Genomic DNA, 17,898 nt, shown 5'->3' on the forward strand with positions numbered 1-17,898 from the left:
AGGAAATGATCACACAGGTAACATAAACATGAGGTGACCATGTGCACTAAACGCACACTTTCAAAATTAAGCCAGAAAATCTACTTAAAAGTAGAACTTTAGAATAAACTGACTTTAATTACTTTGTTTTATTATTGATTTTATTGGTTTGACAAGCCGTTGATCTCATGATTTATTTACGTACCCATGAGGTTGTTAATGCTTTAAATATTTCGAGATTCTGATCTCTGATCTTTGCCAGTTGCAAATGAATTTAGGATAAATAAAGTTGTCTAAACTTAAATCTGTTTCTGTTCAGTTTAAACAATCAAAAGCACAACTGTGAAGATGAAACACAGAAACAAAGTGACTGAAAAGACACAAAAAATAATTAAAATAAGGGGACAAAAATGACAAAAACTAAGGACATGCATCACTAATTACTACATGGAAGAGACATAATGGCCACTAACACAAACACAGTGATCAGAAAACCAAGAAAATCGTCTGTAATGAAACTAAAAGGATGGACTCGCCTCCATCTTCACTTAAATCACTGATCTCTGCTTTCACATTTCCACCTCTCTCCACATCTTTTCCACCCCTCTGCTGACACACTTCGACTTCATCTCTCCCTCATCCTGTGCCGACTCCTCTCTGAACACACACATACGTGGAAGTGTGTGAAACACAAGCTGCTCGACAGCAACACGACACCTCTTCATGTTACAACAGTTTCACGCCTCAGCGTTTCCGTGGCGACACCCATCACTTTGGTCGTGCTGCGTTCAGACGCCCCCGCTGCTGGAGTTTTCATCATCGCTGACCTTCATCGGCAGGTAACCGTGTGGAGAGTCTGCGTTGCTAAGAGACATGAAAGCATCTGCTCCCACGCTGGTTTCTGATTGGCTGCCTGGCAGCAGCCTTGAAAGCAGCAGCATTTAAACAAGCTGACAACAGACGTACTTTTCCGTTTTTTATTCGAATGGAGTGAAACGTCTACATAAATGAGAGGCCTCGCAGTACATGAACTCCACAAAAAGTTTCAGATGAAGCTGTAAAGAAAATGTGGTTCTGTACATTCTGTGAGATATGCTCTGAGAAATGAGGCCCAGCACTCGCCACCACCCACCCAACCCCCCTTCCAAAAAAACAAACAAAAAAAATTATCAAGCAACACATAAGATCAACCCCACCCCGGTCCTCATCACACAGGAAACACACCTGAAGCACACCCACACCTCCCCCAACTCCGCTTCACATTTATACTTTCAAGGTTTATTCCACTTTATTAAAACTTTAATCAGAAATAACGAAGCTCTCGGCCATCAGCACAGATGCATGCGGCGGCGATGCGACAAGGACCAATGACGTCACAGAATTAGACTTTTATAATATAAGACTTTTATATTCAATTATTCAGATTCGTTAGGCAATTAAATTCAAATCTTCAGATGTTTTTTTTTTATTATTTTCAATATGTTTAATTTTTTAAAGATTGATTTTATATTTAACTGTAACGTTTAAGAAAAATCTGAGAACTCAAAAATACATTGTTTAATGTCAAGTTTTATTGATTTTATTTTAACACACATCTTATTTTTAAGAGATTAATATTTTCTTTCTACACTTTCTAGCGATCATTGACACTAAAGTTATGCTTCAGGTTGAAAAAACTGCATCAAACTCCAAATTCACTCAGTTACTTTCATTGAATACTTTTTATTTAAGGTTTTTACCATTTGCAGAGTGACACCCTTTAAAAAAAAACAGCAATAAATCCCGTCAGCGGATGAAAGTCTGAACTGAAACCAGCGTTTTCGTCTTTCTTATCACAGATTTTCTGGTACTGAATTGGCTTTTAAGTCTTTTTCTGCTGCCCTTTTCTCTGCATCTGTTTCTCACTTCGTCCTTTTGCAGCGACCCAGCAGAAGTCTGACTTTTTCCTCCACATTCGGTCTGAACTGAAGCTCCGCATCTCTCCGGTGGTCTTACCCTCACAGTTGTAATGAAGCGGAATAACCTTTAACTCATCTCACCTCCTTCTCCCTGCTCTGGATAATTAAGTCTATGTGTTGTAAAAAAAAAAAAAACAAACACAAAAAAAAACATCACATTGAAAAGAGGGAACAATTAAAATATGTGTGTGTGTGTTTATATATATATATATATATATACACACACAAACACATACAAATATATATATGTATGTATATAGTATAAATGTCAATACTCGCTCCACAGAGCTCAGTCACACTATCGTTGGCATAAGAAAGGATGGATGTATTTGTGTGTGTGTGGGCACAAACACAGCGTTTCAATGAGCATCACTTCCTCCCCAATCAAAGAAAAAAACAAAAAGAAGAGTACAGAAGGCCGGCACACAGGTGTGGAGTAGAGTACCAGCAGCCCGAGTCTCTTTTCAGTCTGAAACCATGATATTTACTCGGTGATAAAATAAATAAGCGCTCGGACTGAACCGCCTCCTCTCCTCGGCTCTCAGAGAAAGATGGAGGGGAAGGAAGAAAGAAGGAAGAAGGAAGGGGAGGGGGAGGAGGAAGGGAGATGAGGAGGCAGGGTGGAGGAACTAAGCCTGAGCATTGGTGCCGTTCTTGTCCGGGGGTCCAGTGCTGGCTGGCAGGTTGTTGAGGGAGGGCGGACCCTCGTTCAGCTTGCTGTCGCGGCGGGGGGGCATCCGCTCATTGATCCGGTCCAGACCTCGGGCCTCCTCAAAGCTCTGGATCTTGTGCTGCGGGTTGAAGCCTTGGATGGCTGCAACGAGACGGCAGTCTTGTTAGAGAGGCGGGTCACAGAGACCAGGACCAGAAACACAGGCAAACACAGGAGAGTCAGAAAGTCACTAAGCCTGAACTCACGCTGATTCGTTACGGAGGTTTGTACCACGTTCAAGTCCTGTTTTCTAACAGCCCCTGAAAAATCAGCTCCACTATATCTTAACTGGAAATAAATATATATATATATATATATATATATATATATATATATATATATATATATATATATTGTAGATAACCAAAAGTATAAAAATGTTTGTCATTTATTAAATAAGATGTGTTCATTGTTTTCCTTAATATTTGTGACACAGAATTTACTCTTTAATTTAAAATTAATATTTGCCAGTAAATTTAATCAAATTTAAACCATTAAAATGTCACATTTTAATGACAATTTTTTCTAAAATTTTTCTTGGTTACATTTTATAGTTTATGTACATTTTTCTTGCTTTTTTATTTTACATAATTATAATCAATATGGTTATTTGCTATTTCACCAATTATTTTTCAGAATTTTCATTATTCTATTTAGATTTTCTGTCTGATTAAGTAATTATACTGATATAGCATTTTAATTAATATAAATACTAATATTTTTCAAAGGAATTAAATAAAGATTAAAATAAAGAAACAAAATAAAAAAATGTAAATAACATAAAATGATCAGAATTCTCACCTTTTACAATTTAATTGATGATTTTTTAGAACTTCTTGTTACTTTAGTTTTAGGTATTCTACCTTTTTTTTTAAAAAAAAATACCTTTTCTGTCTTATATAGCTGATTACTTTCTGACCCTCCTGCTGACATCATCGTCATTATTATTATTAAAAATACACGGAGTTGACAGAAAACTGAACCAAGAGAAAAAAACTTACTTCAGAACAGGACAAAGACGGCATAAAGGCAAAGAAACAGACTTTCATTAAAATGAACATTTCACTTTAAATACAAACTACTGCTAACACTAAACATCAGTGACAAAAAAGACAACTTTGCTCCCTTTTCCTGGCTAAAACCCAGCTTCTACTGTACATCTGAGAATTAAACTTGAAAGCAGGCTGTGACGAGTGAAAACTGAACTTTAGGGACGTAGCAGAACATTTGGTTCTGTGGGAGTCATTTGTGCAGAACTTTAAGTTCCACTCGGAACGTTCTGGCACATTTGAGCTGCAGAATGATGGCGGTGTGCTCGTGTAGAGCTGCAGACGCTGCTGTGCAGTGTGTTAAACTCATGACAGGACCCTGCTCAAATGAAGAGTCCTCTTTATTTCTTTATTCATTTAGTTTTGTTATCTCTGCTTGGTGCAAAAGGAACAAACTGGATCTGTAAACTCCTACACTCGTACTCCTTAAAACCATGATGGATGTCCACTGCAATGATGAATCAACAAACTGGTTTATCTGTTTATTACTTACACTCAACCTGTTATTTACAGTGATGTAAAAGAATTTCAGGACATCACTTCTAAGGTTTCATTAATAAGACCGCATGTAAAAAAAGAAATACAATCTCAAATGGTCCTTACCAGATCATTACTAAGCCCACGTCATGATTCAGCAGTTTGTACAAACTTATTTGGCAGCAACAACTTCAACAAATCATTTTTTACATCAAGTTTTCTCACATGGCTGTGGAGGAACTTTGCTCCACTCTTAATTACCAAGTTGCTTCAGTTTATCAGAGTTTCCAGGACTTGTTTCTGCACAGCTCTCTGAAGGGCCCACCACGGTATTTAAGCCAGTTTGAGGTCTGGACTTTGACTGGATCATGTCAACACCTTGATTCTTTTCTTTTTCAGTCATTCTGTTGTAGATCTGCTGCTGTGCTTGGGATCATCGTCCTGTTCCATAAGACAATTTCAGCCAAGCTTTAGCTCTCAGAAAGATGGACTCACATTTAACTCTACAATATGAGTTTATGGTCCACTCAGTGACTGCAAGGTGTCCAGGTCCTGTGGCTGCAGAACAAGCCCAGATCACTATCCCCCCACCACCGTGCTTGACAGCTGGTATGAGATGTTTGTGCTGATATGTTGTTTGGTTTTCTCTAAACATGCTGCGGTGCATTTTGACTAAACATCTCCACTTTAGTTGGGTCTTTCTAAAGGACAATGTTCCAGAAATCTTGCGGTTTGCTTAGACGCAGCTATGGAAACCTAAGCGGTGCTGCCATGTTGTTTTTAAAGAGAATAGACTTTCTCCTGGAACCCTTCCAAACACGTCCCACTTGTGTAGCTTGCTTCTAATTGTACTGTCATGAACGTTAACATTTAACATGCTAACTAAAGTCTGGAGAGTCTGAGATGTAGCTAATGGGGGGGTTGCAGTTCTCTGGGTACTGCACCATTTCTGACATTGGGATGAACTTGCTGGGAGGTCGACTCCTGAAAGCCTGAAAATTGTCTTGAACATTTTCTACTTGTGAATAAAGTTTTCTCACTGTAGATGGATGGACTCAAAAGTGTCTGGAAATAACCTTATAACCCTTTCCAGATTAATAGGCAGGAACAGTTGCTTCTTTAAGATGATTGCTGATGATTTTCCTCTTTGGCATCACGTCAGCACACATCTGAATGCCCCAGATCAGGAAACAGAATAAATTTCTGCGTTGATGATCAATTAATGGAGCATTTGATAAGCGGCATTTTGTTGTTATTTAACTTCTAAATTCCAATGGAAGCGGTAATTATATACTTAATTTAAGGCTTGGTTTTTGCTCATTAAATAATGTGTTGATCTGAGGTTGTATTTACCTGAATTAAAGACCTGATAAGGACCAGAGGATTTTTTTTAATCCTGGTATGTAAAACCTTAGAACTGAAAGCGGTCTCTCTTTTTTAAAAACACATTTCTCTACATTTTCATCACTCCAAATTCTAGTGTTTTGACTCTCAATACCTCTCACTAAGCATGTGAGCAAGTTCTAAACTTAATATATAAGTTGAGGTAAGATCTAGTTTCTGGTCCTAAGTTGCATTTCCACAGCCTTAAAACCAAAACTCTGCAGGAAAATTGTCTCCAAATCAGCACATCTAGTCTCCAGAGTATTTTATCTGAACAGAGATGCTCACTGACACAACTAAACACAGACAAACACACAGATGGAGACAGACGAACAGAAAAGGTTGCATACCTCGTGCCTCTTCTGCCTCTACGGTGGCTGTGTAAGCGTGAGTAGAAGTGCCATGCCCCAAACCAATGGAGAGAGAGTGGGAACGTTAAATATCAATGCATTCAGTCAGTCACGTTATCACTGCAATCAGTCAGTCCTGTTAACATGGAGTCAATCATCTTACAACCCCCACCCCACCCCACAACCTCCACCACGACCACAGAGGTTAGAGCTGCATGGTTCACAGAGGAGGTGGAACAATAATCATCATCATCATCAACATCATCATCGTGATCAGGGTTTATGTGGGGATGTGTCGACACCATGCTGCCCTGAAAAGTCCAACTGCAGCTACAGCTGCTGAGCTGAAGTCAAGATTTTACAACCTTTGAACGCCACTCAGAAAACTGCTAGAAGAAAAGGAAAATTTAGATTTTTCTTGGCTTCATTAACAAAGACTAAAATAACATAAAAAAATCCCATCAATGAAAAATAAATTTGGCTAGAACTGCTGGCAAAGGCTCCTTTTGATACTCATCTGATTGGCTTGCTGTTTTAAGACGATCCTGCTTTGCAGTGATTTTATTTGGCTTTAAAAGAAAATGTGCCAACAGAGACGCTATAGTGTTCAAATTTGTAGAAAAATCCATGACACTATTGTAAGCAAATACTAAATTAAATACTCAGTTGAATATAAAAAGCATCTCATGTTGAAACAGTCAATCATAAAATCAAAAATGGAATCAGAAAAATGGAATATATCATTTAAAACTGTTTCTATAGGTGTCCAACTGCTTTACAGAAATAACTTTTATTCTCCTAGAATGAGCCATTTATATCTATTAACACAACAACAGCCATTTTTACTACGGCGTCTCTGAATGGACAAACAACTGTGTGTGTGAAGTGAGAACCCTCTGAGCTTTAAAACTGCAGAAGTGGCTTTGTCCGATAGGAGGCAGAGCTCCGGTTGGGATGTGATATCACTGTACAACTTTAATATCAAGTTTATCTTATTTATGATCATAAATCCTAAAATCCAGAGTTTTCACATCTTTTTAAAACTCTTAATGTTACTGTAACAGTATAGACAAGAAGAAAATTAAGCCAGATGTGACATCTTTTCAGCTGTTTACACAGTTTTCTGGTCCAGGCTTCAGCCTCTCTGTGGGTCTTTGGAGGGCAGTATGGTGGAGATCTCTAAACACCACAGCATCTGAAATGTGTGTGTCCCTATGTGTGTGCTGTAGTGTTGATGAGGAGGGGCTGGGGGCATTTTGTCAGTGGTTAGTCTTGGGGTGTGAGTGCAGGCAAGGGGCAGTTAGTGTTAGCTGGACTCTGGTTAGTGTTTGGTGGGATGCTGTCCGGCTGTTACCACTCACCGCTTTGAAGGGTTTGTCGACCTCCGGATAAAACCCCCAGAGGCAGCGTTCCTGTTGGGGTCAGCCCCTTCAGCTGCAGCACACTCTCATTCTCCTCTCTGAAAACACAAAAACAACAAACTTAAGCTGACATATCAGCTGATGATCCAGACTGAAATAAAAACTATGCTTTTCCAAAAAAAAAAAAAACAAAAAAGAAGAAGAAGAAAAAAGGCCTCCAGATAGATGGAGGACATTATGAAGTATATTTTCATTGATCATGTTAATGATTTCTTCATGTCTGTATGTTATTAAACACACTTTATAACAACTGTAACAATCCTAACAGGTAGCATGCTAAAATCATGGGGACAGAAACTCTGGGATCTAGGAATAATAATCATGTCTTACTTTTACTGTTTTCTGGTCAAAAGTTTTATTCCAGCTCTAAAATCTTTGCCAAAGTATTCTCCTATGACCCTGCCTTTGTTAGAATTTAATCATGAAGGTCCTGCTAGTTTCCATGGAGATGAAAGATGTTTTATAGTGAAGTATACACACACTTCATTTTCCTACTGTGTTTCAGGTGAATTTACTCTGACACAGTAACACATATCTTAACACGTCTCAGCTTTCTTTTAAAGGCTAAATAATTAGGATTTTTTTCCTTAAAAATAATTTAAAATGTTCTTATTTGCTGCGAGGGATAAAAGGAAGCTTCCCTATAAACAATCTGTCTCCTACATCAACAATGTCTTTGTCAAGTTTTTCTCCTTCAAAATAAGAGTTCCGTGCCGGAATAACTCGGGTGCACTGTGTTGCTCTTTCCTACTTCCTGGTTCCTTAACCAATCATATGCGACTCCCCACGGTTGCCTAACAACAACAAGGCAGCGTTTAGTATTTTATGTCGGCAAAAAAGCAGCAGCATGCAGGTATGGAAGCTAGTGAAAGAAGCGGACCAGAAATAGTTTCAGAAAAACCTAAAAAGCCTCGGCATCCTGCTAAAAAAGCAAAGACCAAAAACGGAATAAAACGAGGATCAATATTGTGTTTTTCTCTTTCGGCTGCAGTTCTGATTTGAAACACTAGGTGTCAATGCTAGTTATTTTGCCTTTAAGACCAGGAGTATACATGCAGCCAAATGTTACCCATTAAATCTACTGGGAAAGTGTGTCCAGAATTTTGACTGGCACCGTACTTAATTTATTTTGAGTATTTAATTTCAGACAAGAGTCATATAAAATAGACCTTGTGGTTAAATCAGGTTAAATTAAGAGCCTTCTTTCTGTGGCTTTTCCTGCAGTCATTTAAGTGTCAGCATGTTGACCAAGTCATCTGCACACCAGGATTGTCCAATTTTGAAAATAAAAACATGGTTCCATCACTGGACCACAGGTTTTCATAAACTAACTATACAGAAACTATGATTCTATGCAGATGACACAGATGCAGATGCTTCTAATCTATTCAGGTAAAGACAATGCAGCTTCTGCTGGAGACTCCACTTTGACAGCGGCAACAATTTATCACATGAAAGCATCGAATGTCTGACACTGCTTCAAAGGAACTGGAAATGAGTTTTCTATGATTAGATACTGTATCTATGTTTGTGTCTGTGGTTCTGGATGTAGGTACGTCCCTGATGTCAGTGTGTGGGTGGTGTGTTTTTCTTGTCTCCTCTGTTTCACATGACTGCAGTGATGTTTAACAACTTGACACAAGTAACTGGTTTATGAAGCGAGGTTGAGAGAGACACTAACAAACTGCTGTCAGATGAAAGCAGAATTAATCAGCCAGCTGCTGTCACACTGTGATAATGATCAAATCAACAGCAACGCATCTGTAATGCTTTTCTGGTACTGAACTAACCAGAACAGGGACAGTCACAATTTAAGGACAAATTATTCTGACACACTTCTGCAGGACTAAAAGAGGACACATGTAACTCAAGAAAAAATGAAAGTCATTAGCCTTATACTAAAGTGGAGCAGAAGCTGGAAAAAGGAAAGCACTCTGTACAGGCTCAAACTGTATTTTTTGTTCAATAACCTAATTTTTTAAAACTTTTTGAGATAAGTCTATCTTTCATACTCATTCATTCAAATGAAACAGACCAGAATGATTTAAATAAAAACTAACAAAAAGCATCATATGATCCTCGAGGGTAGCTGGCCAGACTACTGAGACAGCGTTTTCTGCCTTAAAAATGTGTTTTCATGTAAAATTCCCGTTGACAATCAGACCTATAAAACACACCTGAGCACAGAGAAGACGCGAGCCATTTTTCCAATAGCCCGGATCTTATTTCGGATCACCTCCTTCCTGACAGCGGGAGCTCCGCCTGAAGAGCAAAATCAGAGGAGAGGAAAAAAAGATCAGTTTTCTATTACAGTTACCGAATCATAACACAGTTACAAAAACCAAATAAAATGCAACACAGAATAAGTCATTATATGTTCCACAGCTCAGGAAATGATCTTCTACGCAGGGTTATACATGTGAGTAAAAATGAGATCAAAATATTAGGGGTGGGACTTTAATACATTAATTACAATTACCAAAAAAATTAAAGTATTTAATCGCAGTTTGCATTCCAAACAACACAGAACATTTGTCAGTGCATGGTTTCCGGTACTGTCTGGTCCACTGCAAAGCAAAATAAGCAACCAGGAGGGTTTGAAAAGTCCAAACCCAATCAGCAGCCACATAACACAATTTCCTTCATGGAGATGCAAGTTAAAACGTATTTCGGATGTTTCTGGTCCGAATCTTCTACAGCCTGCATGAAGTCATCAGGAGAGAAGAGTGCAGAGTGTAATCAGATAAAGCTGTCTAATGCTGGTGTGTCTGATACTGGCCCTCTGAAAACAAAGAGGCAGTGACTCGCCTGTTGGTTGCATCAAGAATATGCTTCTCTGTGTTACTACTGATCACACCGCGCATACTACCCACCATCTTTAAGAGATCTGCAGACTCAGAACCTGGCATCGAAGCAACTATGTTGTCACTGCAATACACACACATGTCCTGTCAAACCATTTTTGTGGATCTGTTACAAACACAGAGGAGGGCGTGCTTATGGTACCATGAGGTATTAACTACACAAACTAGCTGCTGAGCTCCGACACCAAGCTACTGTACGACTTCAAGTTTTAACAGCTTGCATCACACTTAAGACTTTCTTAAGGGTTTCACTTCCTCCTCAGGCTCAACTGTATTTGATTAATCACATTCAGTGTTAAACACCCACTGATGGTCACCATGGCAACATGACAGTCTTTACACTGAGCCTTTCTCTGACTGCTCACTGGAGGTATTTAGAGACATCCACAGTACTATGCTGCAGCATGTCCACAATCTCTTAAACACATCAATGAGACAAACTGCGGCATCCTCTGACATGTCTCTTCACGTCTATGAAACACACCGTGGTCTAACTTTAACTCCCTCACAGTTGTACCATCCTGCTCTCTGTAGAGATGTGGATTAAACTGATGCTGGACACACATTTGATAACTTTGATATGTATCAGTTCATTACTTACTTAAAAGCTTTATTCATTGCATCCAAACTAAATGAAATAACATGAAAATACTTAAGTGGAGCTTTAAAGATTAATTCCTTGTCTGCTTTAGTAGATATAATGAATCAAACAATAATACAAGGAAATGAGGCGGACAGCAGAGGTCTGGTGGAGGAGGGTGTCTGATCAACAAAATCGTGAGGGGCGTGTCTGATAGACAGCCAATGAAGGGGCGTGTCTGATTGTTAGAAGCAGGAGGGGCATGTCTGACAGCAGCTTGAGGGACATTTCTGACTGATGGACAGCAAATGGAGAGGTGTGTCTGATTGACAGACGGTAGATGGATAGGGCCTGTCCAATAGACAGCAGCTGGACGGATGTATCTGAATGGCAGCAGTTGAAGCTTGTAGGGATGTTTCTAATAGACAACAGCTGGAGGGGGCAGGTGTGATTAAAAGCAGCTGGAAAGATGTCTCATTTGAACAGGACTGTCCTATTGATTGAAAGCAGCTTGAGGGCACATTGTTCTATACGTCTTGTTGATACACGCTGTGAAAAGCCATTGTGTTAGTAATATTAAAGAAAGCACAGCAGCGTCCAATGTTCTGCTTCGACTTTGTTAAATGCCATCCTCTAGAACTTGTCAAAGTAATTCAACAAGAGGGCGTTTCTTTACATGATGCGAGACTGGCAGATCATATGAAGACGCTGCATCACTGATTTGCTTTCAGGCTTCTGTTAACAAGCAGAAAAAGCCTAACAAAATGGTTTTACAACCAGCACAGGCTTGTTTGAAATCATCTTTAACTGTGAGTTACAGCAGAGATCCAGAATACACACAAGTCAAATTGTAGGAATTAAAAATAAATGTGTGAATTAGCTGTAAAGTAGACTTGAGTTTCCAACACCAAGACGAGTTTCTGCAAATGAAACCTGCAAACCCGCAAATGTGACAGAAACAAAGACAGGTGACAAACTGCTGAGTTTCAGATTTACAAACTATGAACAAGTTGAGATTAACTGCAATGAGCGACAGCTGAACATCCTTATCGAAATAAATAACTATAGAGGAGTCAGTGATGAGAAGCTGGCTTACCCTCACAGGTGTCGTCTCCTTCAGACATCAGCTCGTCGTCAGAGCAGATGTTCAACACGTTCACCAGCATCTCTGTCACTGAACACACAGAGACAGCAGGTAAAACAGAATAAAAAGCGACGTCCTGCAAGTATGAATCCAGCTGGCTTGTGTGAAACGGTATCAGTTGTTGAGGCAATTCTGGCATATTTCTGTCCAGTGGCAGCTCCCTCCAGTGCAGGGATCCTTACTCCTGGTCCTGCAGATTTTAGATGTTTTCCTGCTGCAAAATACCTGACTTGAATCAATGAGTAATTAGCAGTCAAGCTCTGCACAAGTCTGAGTCAGGTGTGCTGGAGGGACATGCAGGACACCAGTCCTAGTGGACCAGGATTAAGGATCCCTGCTCTAGTGGTTACCGAGGTGTACCCGAGGAGGTAGGGGTGGATGAAGGGTTTGTCTAATTATTTCCTTTAATAAAAACAACTGTAAAAGAGGACATGGACAGAAGACAGAACTCTGCACAGCTCTGATTTCTATAACATTAAACTGACTTCAGGTATGAATTCTAATAATTTAGGCTTGCATCCGATGAGCACTAACCCTTTTCTCCAACAAAAGGCAGAGACCAGGTGAAGACATCCATGAAGTTGGGCAGCCAGTAGGGATGAGGAGAGCAGTTAAACTGCCGAATATTCATCACATTGTTCTCGTATTTCAGCACCGCAGCTGGGGACAAAAACACAGTCATCAGCATCTCTACATTCAAGGACTTTCCAACCTGTTGCCATGGTTTCCATTCTTCCATTCATTTTACCTTTATTATTGTACACATCCAGGTAGTTGGGAGCAGAGAAGATTGTGATTAAGGATGGGAAGCCTGTTGTTTGACTTTTTCTATACATCCGATACCTGGCAGACAAACATTTAGACCTCTAAGTGAGCACCTCAGATGTGATTTAAATATACGGAAAAAAATCAAAAGCTCTAACCAATCAAAATGGTGACTCACCCCGCATCCTGAGCTTCATGTGCTCGTATTACAGACAACAGGTTATTGTTCATCAGGAAGTCACATACTGCCGGGTAACTGAAAAACAAAAGACGTGTGAGTTACTGTAGAAAGGGCATCGGGACGTGGGAGGGGGAGGAGAGGCCAGTTTGTTCAAACAGACACTGAACCTCCTGATACTCAAAGAACAAGAGATGTTAATGGTGCTAAAACTACGGATTGATAAAGGTTGGGGATTTTTCTCAGGAGCTCGAGGGGCTTTATGAGCTCATCAAAAATGCCAACTCACTTCAGAAATGTATCAGCCTGAGCTTTTACAATTAGAGAATACACAACACTGCAGCTTCTTTTACAGCCTTTCAACTAAAAATCCTGCAATCATTTTCAAAGCTATAGAGGAAACGAGTAAATAAGTAAGGAAATTTGTGTTTGATTGGTTATTTCTCCCTGTTAATACCAGCTGGTGTTGCATTTAACATGTTGGACAGCCTGATTAGTCACCTTTACAATGAGGTAAAGCTTGTAAGAATCGTGCTTCTGTGGAAGCAGCAATAGAGTCATTAATGTGGGTAGCGCCCTCTAAAAAATGTTTAAAATGTTCTCCAGTGTGCCAGTCGCAGATGTATAACTAGTACCTGAATGGCACCTAATTTATAGACAGACATAATGGCATTAAATTCTGTATCTCCAGAAGAGAGCTAACTTGCTCCAGGATGGCAACACTCTCAGAATCATCACCACCAGAATCTGGAATTTAAATTTGGAAGTAAAGAGGATGAAATGACCTGTTTGACACCTTTGGGATCAGCTTAGTTGTGCTGTACATGTAAGAGTGACAAACACAACTATACTAGTTGACTATCAGCTCATGGTTGAGGAATAGAATGTCATCCCACAGCAAAACCAGACTAGTGACCAGTATGAGGCAAGTATGATCAAGCTGGAGTTTGGCACATTTTTTAGTGGCACCACCCACATGTTCAGCTGTGAAGCTCATTCAACAGAGCATGATCTTTACAAGTTATACCTTGTTGTAAAGGTGACTAATCAGACTTTCCAAGAACTGGTGTTATTAAAGAGAGAAATAATCAACCAAACACAAATTCCCTTCCTTTTTGGGCTGAGTTTAGTTTTCAGCTAAGGTTTAATAATCACTTTGTGATCTTTTCTGCCCGTCAAACTGTGTTAATGTAAATAAAGTCTGTGACTTTCTGACAAGTTGCTCATAACCAAGTACCAAAAGATCCAATTTAAAACTGGTTCTTTGTTAAGATCCCTTGACTTAAGAGTCTTTTTTAGGTTTAAATGAGTCACAGTTAAATTACTTAAGGAAACACACTCCTCTGAAAGTGGCCTGCTAGGCCTGAAAAAGCTGCAAACGCCCAAAGAAACACTTTGAAAGATGTCCAGAAAGCCTGAAGAACTATTGCTCAAGACCACTTTAAATCAAGTGACTCAAGACTTTTGCACACGACTGTTTAAGCGCAAGATCCCAAAATTGTTAATTTTTGAAATGCTGCTCTGCAGAGAGCTTAACAAACCATCAATTGTGTGTATAGTCTCCTCAGATACCAAATAGTTTACTGACTGTCTGACTTCTCCTCCAAAAGATTAACATTTTCATTTGATTTATCTAAAATCTCTAAGAAATTAACAGGATTACTGCTGCAATAATTTATCTAAATATGTTTCTTTGTGGCTCCCAGCTCTCTCCTCCTCATTTCTAGTCTCCTTGATGTTTGCATGACTTTGTTTGTGCCATCAGGAAAGTGGCCACAATCTGAAACTAAAAGCTAAAAGCTCGGTGGATGTGCTCCCAGCCTTTTCAGCCAAATGAAACAACAGAAGGTTGTAACACATCCACGAGAGACACAACAGAAACACATTGGAGCAACTAAAACAAACTGACACTGGCTAAAAGAGGCTTTTGAGCAGCAGCAGCAGCAGCTTTCCCTCCCCTGTGACCTCCATGTGATGTCAACAATGCAAATTCAGTACAAATATTAAGACAGAGTAGAGAATGCTAATATTTATTTTCAGTATCAGTGTGACAGTGGATTTAAGCAGCGGTCACTTATCCAGAGATAAGCCATTGTTTGGAAAAGCTTTAATCAGCTCAGATTAACAGAGCCGGCTGCTGTGTGTCTGCTTGGTATGAAGCAGGATGTGTTCGAGCAGCCAGCGCTACTACCTGTAGAAATAAGAGCAGCCTCGGACACTGTTGTGGCAGAAGTGTTCCTGGGTCTTTTCTGAGCCGTAGTCCTCTCCCGGGTCTGACCACAGCAGGTCACACATGGGCCCGAAGGCCGGAGGCTCCTTAAACCGGTCCAGCTGCACAGAAACGCAGTCAGGTTAGGAGAAGGAGCATTTCATACCCTTTCATTTGAGTTAAAAAACTTATTTTAATGCAACCTCTGTTTTGGAAATGTTTTGGATCAGTTGTGAGACTGACAGAGAAAACATCTGCAGTATTTAAAAAGGTGATGTTACCTTCTCACATGAAACCAAATTCCATCAACCAGCCAGTTGTGGTAACGTTAGCAGGAATCAGATTTGTTGTTTGTCACTTTAAAAGTCACATGATTAGACACTGATTCGCCTACAGAGTCCAAGTTGAGTGTACATAAAGCGTCTTGACTCAGACATGCACTTGCAAAGTAATCAAGTTGATCAAATAATACAGCCTATGTACATAAGATGATTGCTGCATGAATCTCATTTATTTGCACTGCAGACATGCTGCACTTAAAAAGTCTAAGTTATCACCTTATTCTTATTTTTAACTCATTTCTAAATCAGCATCTAAATGTGTGATTTGCTGATCTCTAAAAATGGTAAACTGTTGGAGAAGAGTTAACAAATTTGCAGAGTTTGCTAAATGTTTCAATAGAAACCAAATCTAAAAATCATGCTGGCAAATAAAAACGAAGGAAAAAAACAGCTTTGAGAAGGACTGAAGTAGAGCCCTGCACCAAACTACCTTTTCAATCCTGCTACTGTTAAAATTCTGCCCATTACCACTGCCTGCCTCAGTCACTCCTGCCTGCTACTGCAATATTCATTGCCAGTCCATGTTTGCAAGCTTCCAGCATGTTTGTCTGCTTTAAACAATTATGTTTCTTTGGTTCAGAAATGGCGCAGGGAGGGGGAAAACTTTATCAGCTTATCATCATGATAATTTCCTTGGTTTAGCATTCTTTGCAAAAGCTCCAGTGCAACACATTGGCTATTTATCATATCTAAGGTAGAAAAACTGGGCTAACTGGTCTCTGATGTGCAGATATTTTGGCCTTCAGCCAGGTGTTTCCATTTATCATCTTACCAGGGACAGGTGAGAGGGATTTCTTATGGCTGTCTTAATCAATACTTCTCATTTTACCAGCTGATAGCATATGTTGTTCTCAAAGAGAAGCCTACAGGTCACAGCTTTTAAACCTCATCAGTGGGACAGAGGCAGTCAGAGGTGAAACCCGCTCCCAAATTAACATACAGCGAAGATTTGTGAAACCTCTCCTTTTACATGGCTTTACTGTTCATGTCTCTTCTCACAGCTGAACCATCAGCGTCCCTACAGACAGTCTGAATGTCTCTTTCTCACCTTCCGTATGTCGTCCAGGCAGGTGATTTCAGGGCTCAGCCCTCCGTGCACGCAGAGGAACTGCTGGTTGAGGAGTGCAGCCAGTGGCAGGCAGTCAAACGCTTCCATACAGGCATCGTATACTTGTTCAGAGTACTTTATTTTACCTGGAGGACACACACACACAAACAAGTCGAATCCCTGAACATGTTGGACACACTCTGTGTGACAAACAGGCTGAGCAGCAGCACTTACACTCCTGCTTGAAGGTGAAGTACTCTGTGAGATGTCGGCACTCGTGGTTGCCTCTGAGGAGGAACAGGGTGTTGGGGTAGTTGATCTTCAGAGCCCATAAGTACAGTACACACTGCAGACAGAAATGAAAAAGGTAATCCCACAACACCTCCTAGCTCCAGAACTTACAGATGCTTCATTATGAGTTTTCTGGAAATTCAAAGCATCTCCCAAACAATTCCCCTGCTTTTTTCTGCTAAAATGATGTAAAATGAATGTATCAATAGATACAGTACCATAAAGGCCAACCAAAAGACCAACATTAAATTTATTACCAACAGTTCTTTGTAATAAATAACACACAGATCAACAGCTTTTTATCATCTGATTATCATTCTCTCAAGTCTTGGCTTTCAGGAGAAAAAATATTGGCATTGAAAAGAAACAAAAAAAAAAAAACAACAGCAACTATTTCCATATTTACACTTTTTCTGTTTTCAGGTATTTATGCTACTATTTACCTAATATCCTCAGAAAAACAACTCAAACTTCACTGTTTTTGGTGCCACCGTGGGTTAACATATATTCTTGGCTTTATTCCAGCCATAGCACCATTATTTTTATTGTTTTTAGACATACATAGAATTTCTGCTCACTTGTTGAGCTTTGGCTGCTCCTGATTGGACATTATTGTCAATTTAAGCTTGATTTAAGATTGGTGGAAAGTTAAACAGAAAGTGGTTTCATCACTACAGAGGTTTTGTAGCAACATGTTTTATTGACGAAAATGTGATAAATACTGGTGTTATCATGGATTACTCATTGTGGATTTACCATGTGATGGTTTGACTTTGCGAGCGTAGATTGATAAAGCTGGGTGTCCATGCCTAGTACAAGCTCGGTGGTGGCTGATGAGCCAGATAAGAGAAAGGCAGGCCTTGCAACGGGTGCAAATTTATGTTTGTGGACGTGTGCTTCATGCCTGTGCAGCGGCATTTTTAGGTGGAGTACAGATTCCGTAAAACTGGCCCCACCCTTTAAAACGGGGTTCATGTGCAATGGGCTAGAAAGCCGGGATGATGACAGCGAGATTTTTGGGTCGTAGGCGTTACGTTGCAATGTCCTCCTCCTAGCTTCTGGCTCAAAAGCCTTCCTCAGGGGCATGGGAGAGTTACCCAGGCTGGGGCTAGATGGCCACTGGTGGCTCTCCAGAGCCTGTGCTCTATC

General features: G+C 39.9%; 1 protein-coding gene across 3 annotated transcripts in view; it reads right to left on the reverse strand.

Annotated features, from left to right (window-relative positions):
- Positions 1-943: 943 nt before the first annotated feature.
- The window catches only part of ppp3ccb (protein phosphatase 3, catalytic subunit, gamma isozyme, b), a 34,660-nt gene continuing 17,705 nt past the window's right edge, over positions 944-17,898 (reverse strand). Inside the window, exons 4-14 of one of the 3 annotated variants that reach the window (XM_041969292.1) lie at positions 16,693-16,804; positions 16,459-16,604; positions 15,052-15,191; positions 12,861-12,938; positions 12,666-12,760; positions 12,452-12,577; positions 11,870-11,947; positions 9,507-9,591; positions 7,270-7,367; positions 5,909-5,935; positions 944-2,742 (exon numbers count right to left, since the gene is read on the reverse strand). In XM_041969292.1, the coding sequence (XP_041825226.1) occupies positions 2,567-2,742; positions 5,909-5,935; positions 7,270-7,367; positions 9,507-9,591; positions 11,870-11,947; positions 12,452-12,577; positions 12,666-12,760; positions 12,861-12,938; positions 15,052-15,191; positions 16,459-16,604; positions 16,693-16,804 (1,161 nt within the window). In that variant the 3' untranslated portion in view covers positions 944-2,566. Of the gene's footprint in view, positions 2,752-5,908; positions 5,936-7,269; positions 7,368-9,506; positions 9,592-11,869; positions 11,948-12,451; positions 12,578-12,665; positions 12,761-12,860; positions 12,939-15,051; positions 15,192-16,458; positions 16,605-16,692; positions 16,805-17,898 lie in introns of all 3 variants that reach the window. The other 2 variants (XM_041969291.1, XM_041969293.1) reach the window with 2 other exon arrangements.

This window comes from Melanotaenia boesemani, chromosome 19 (genome assembly GCF_017639745.1).
Source record: "Melanotaenia boesemani isolate fMelBoe1 chromosome 19, fMelBoe1.pri, whole genome shotgun sequence".
NCBI lineage: Eukaryota > Metazoa > Chordata > Actinopteri > Atheriniformes > Melanotaeniidae > Melanotaenia > Melanotaenia boesemani.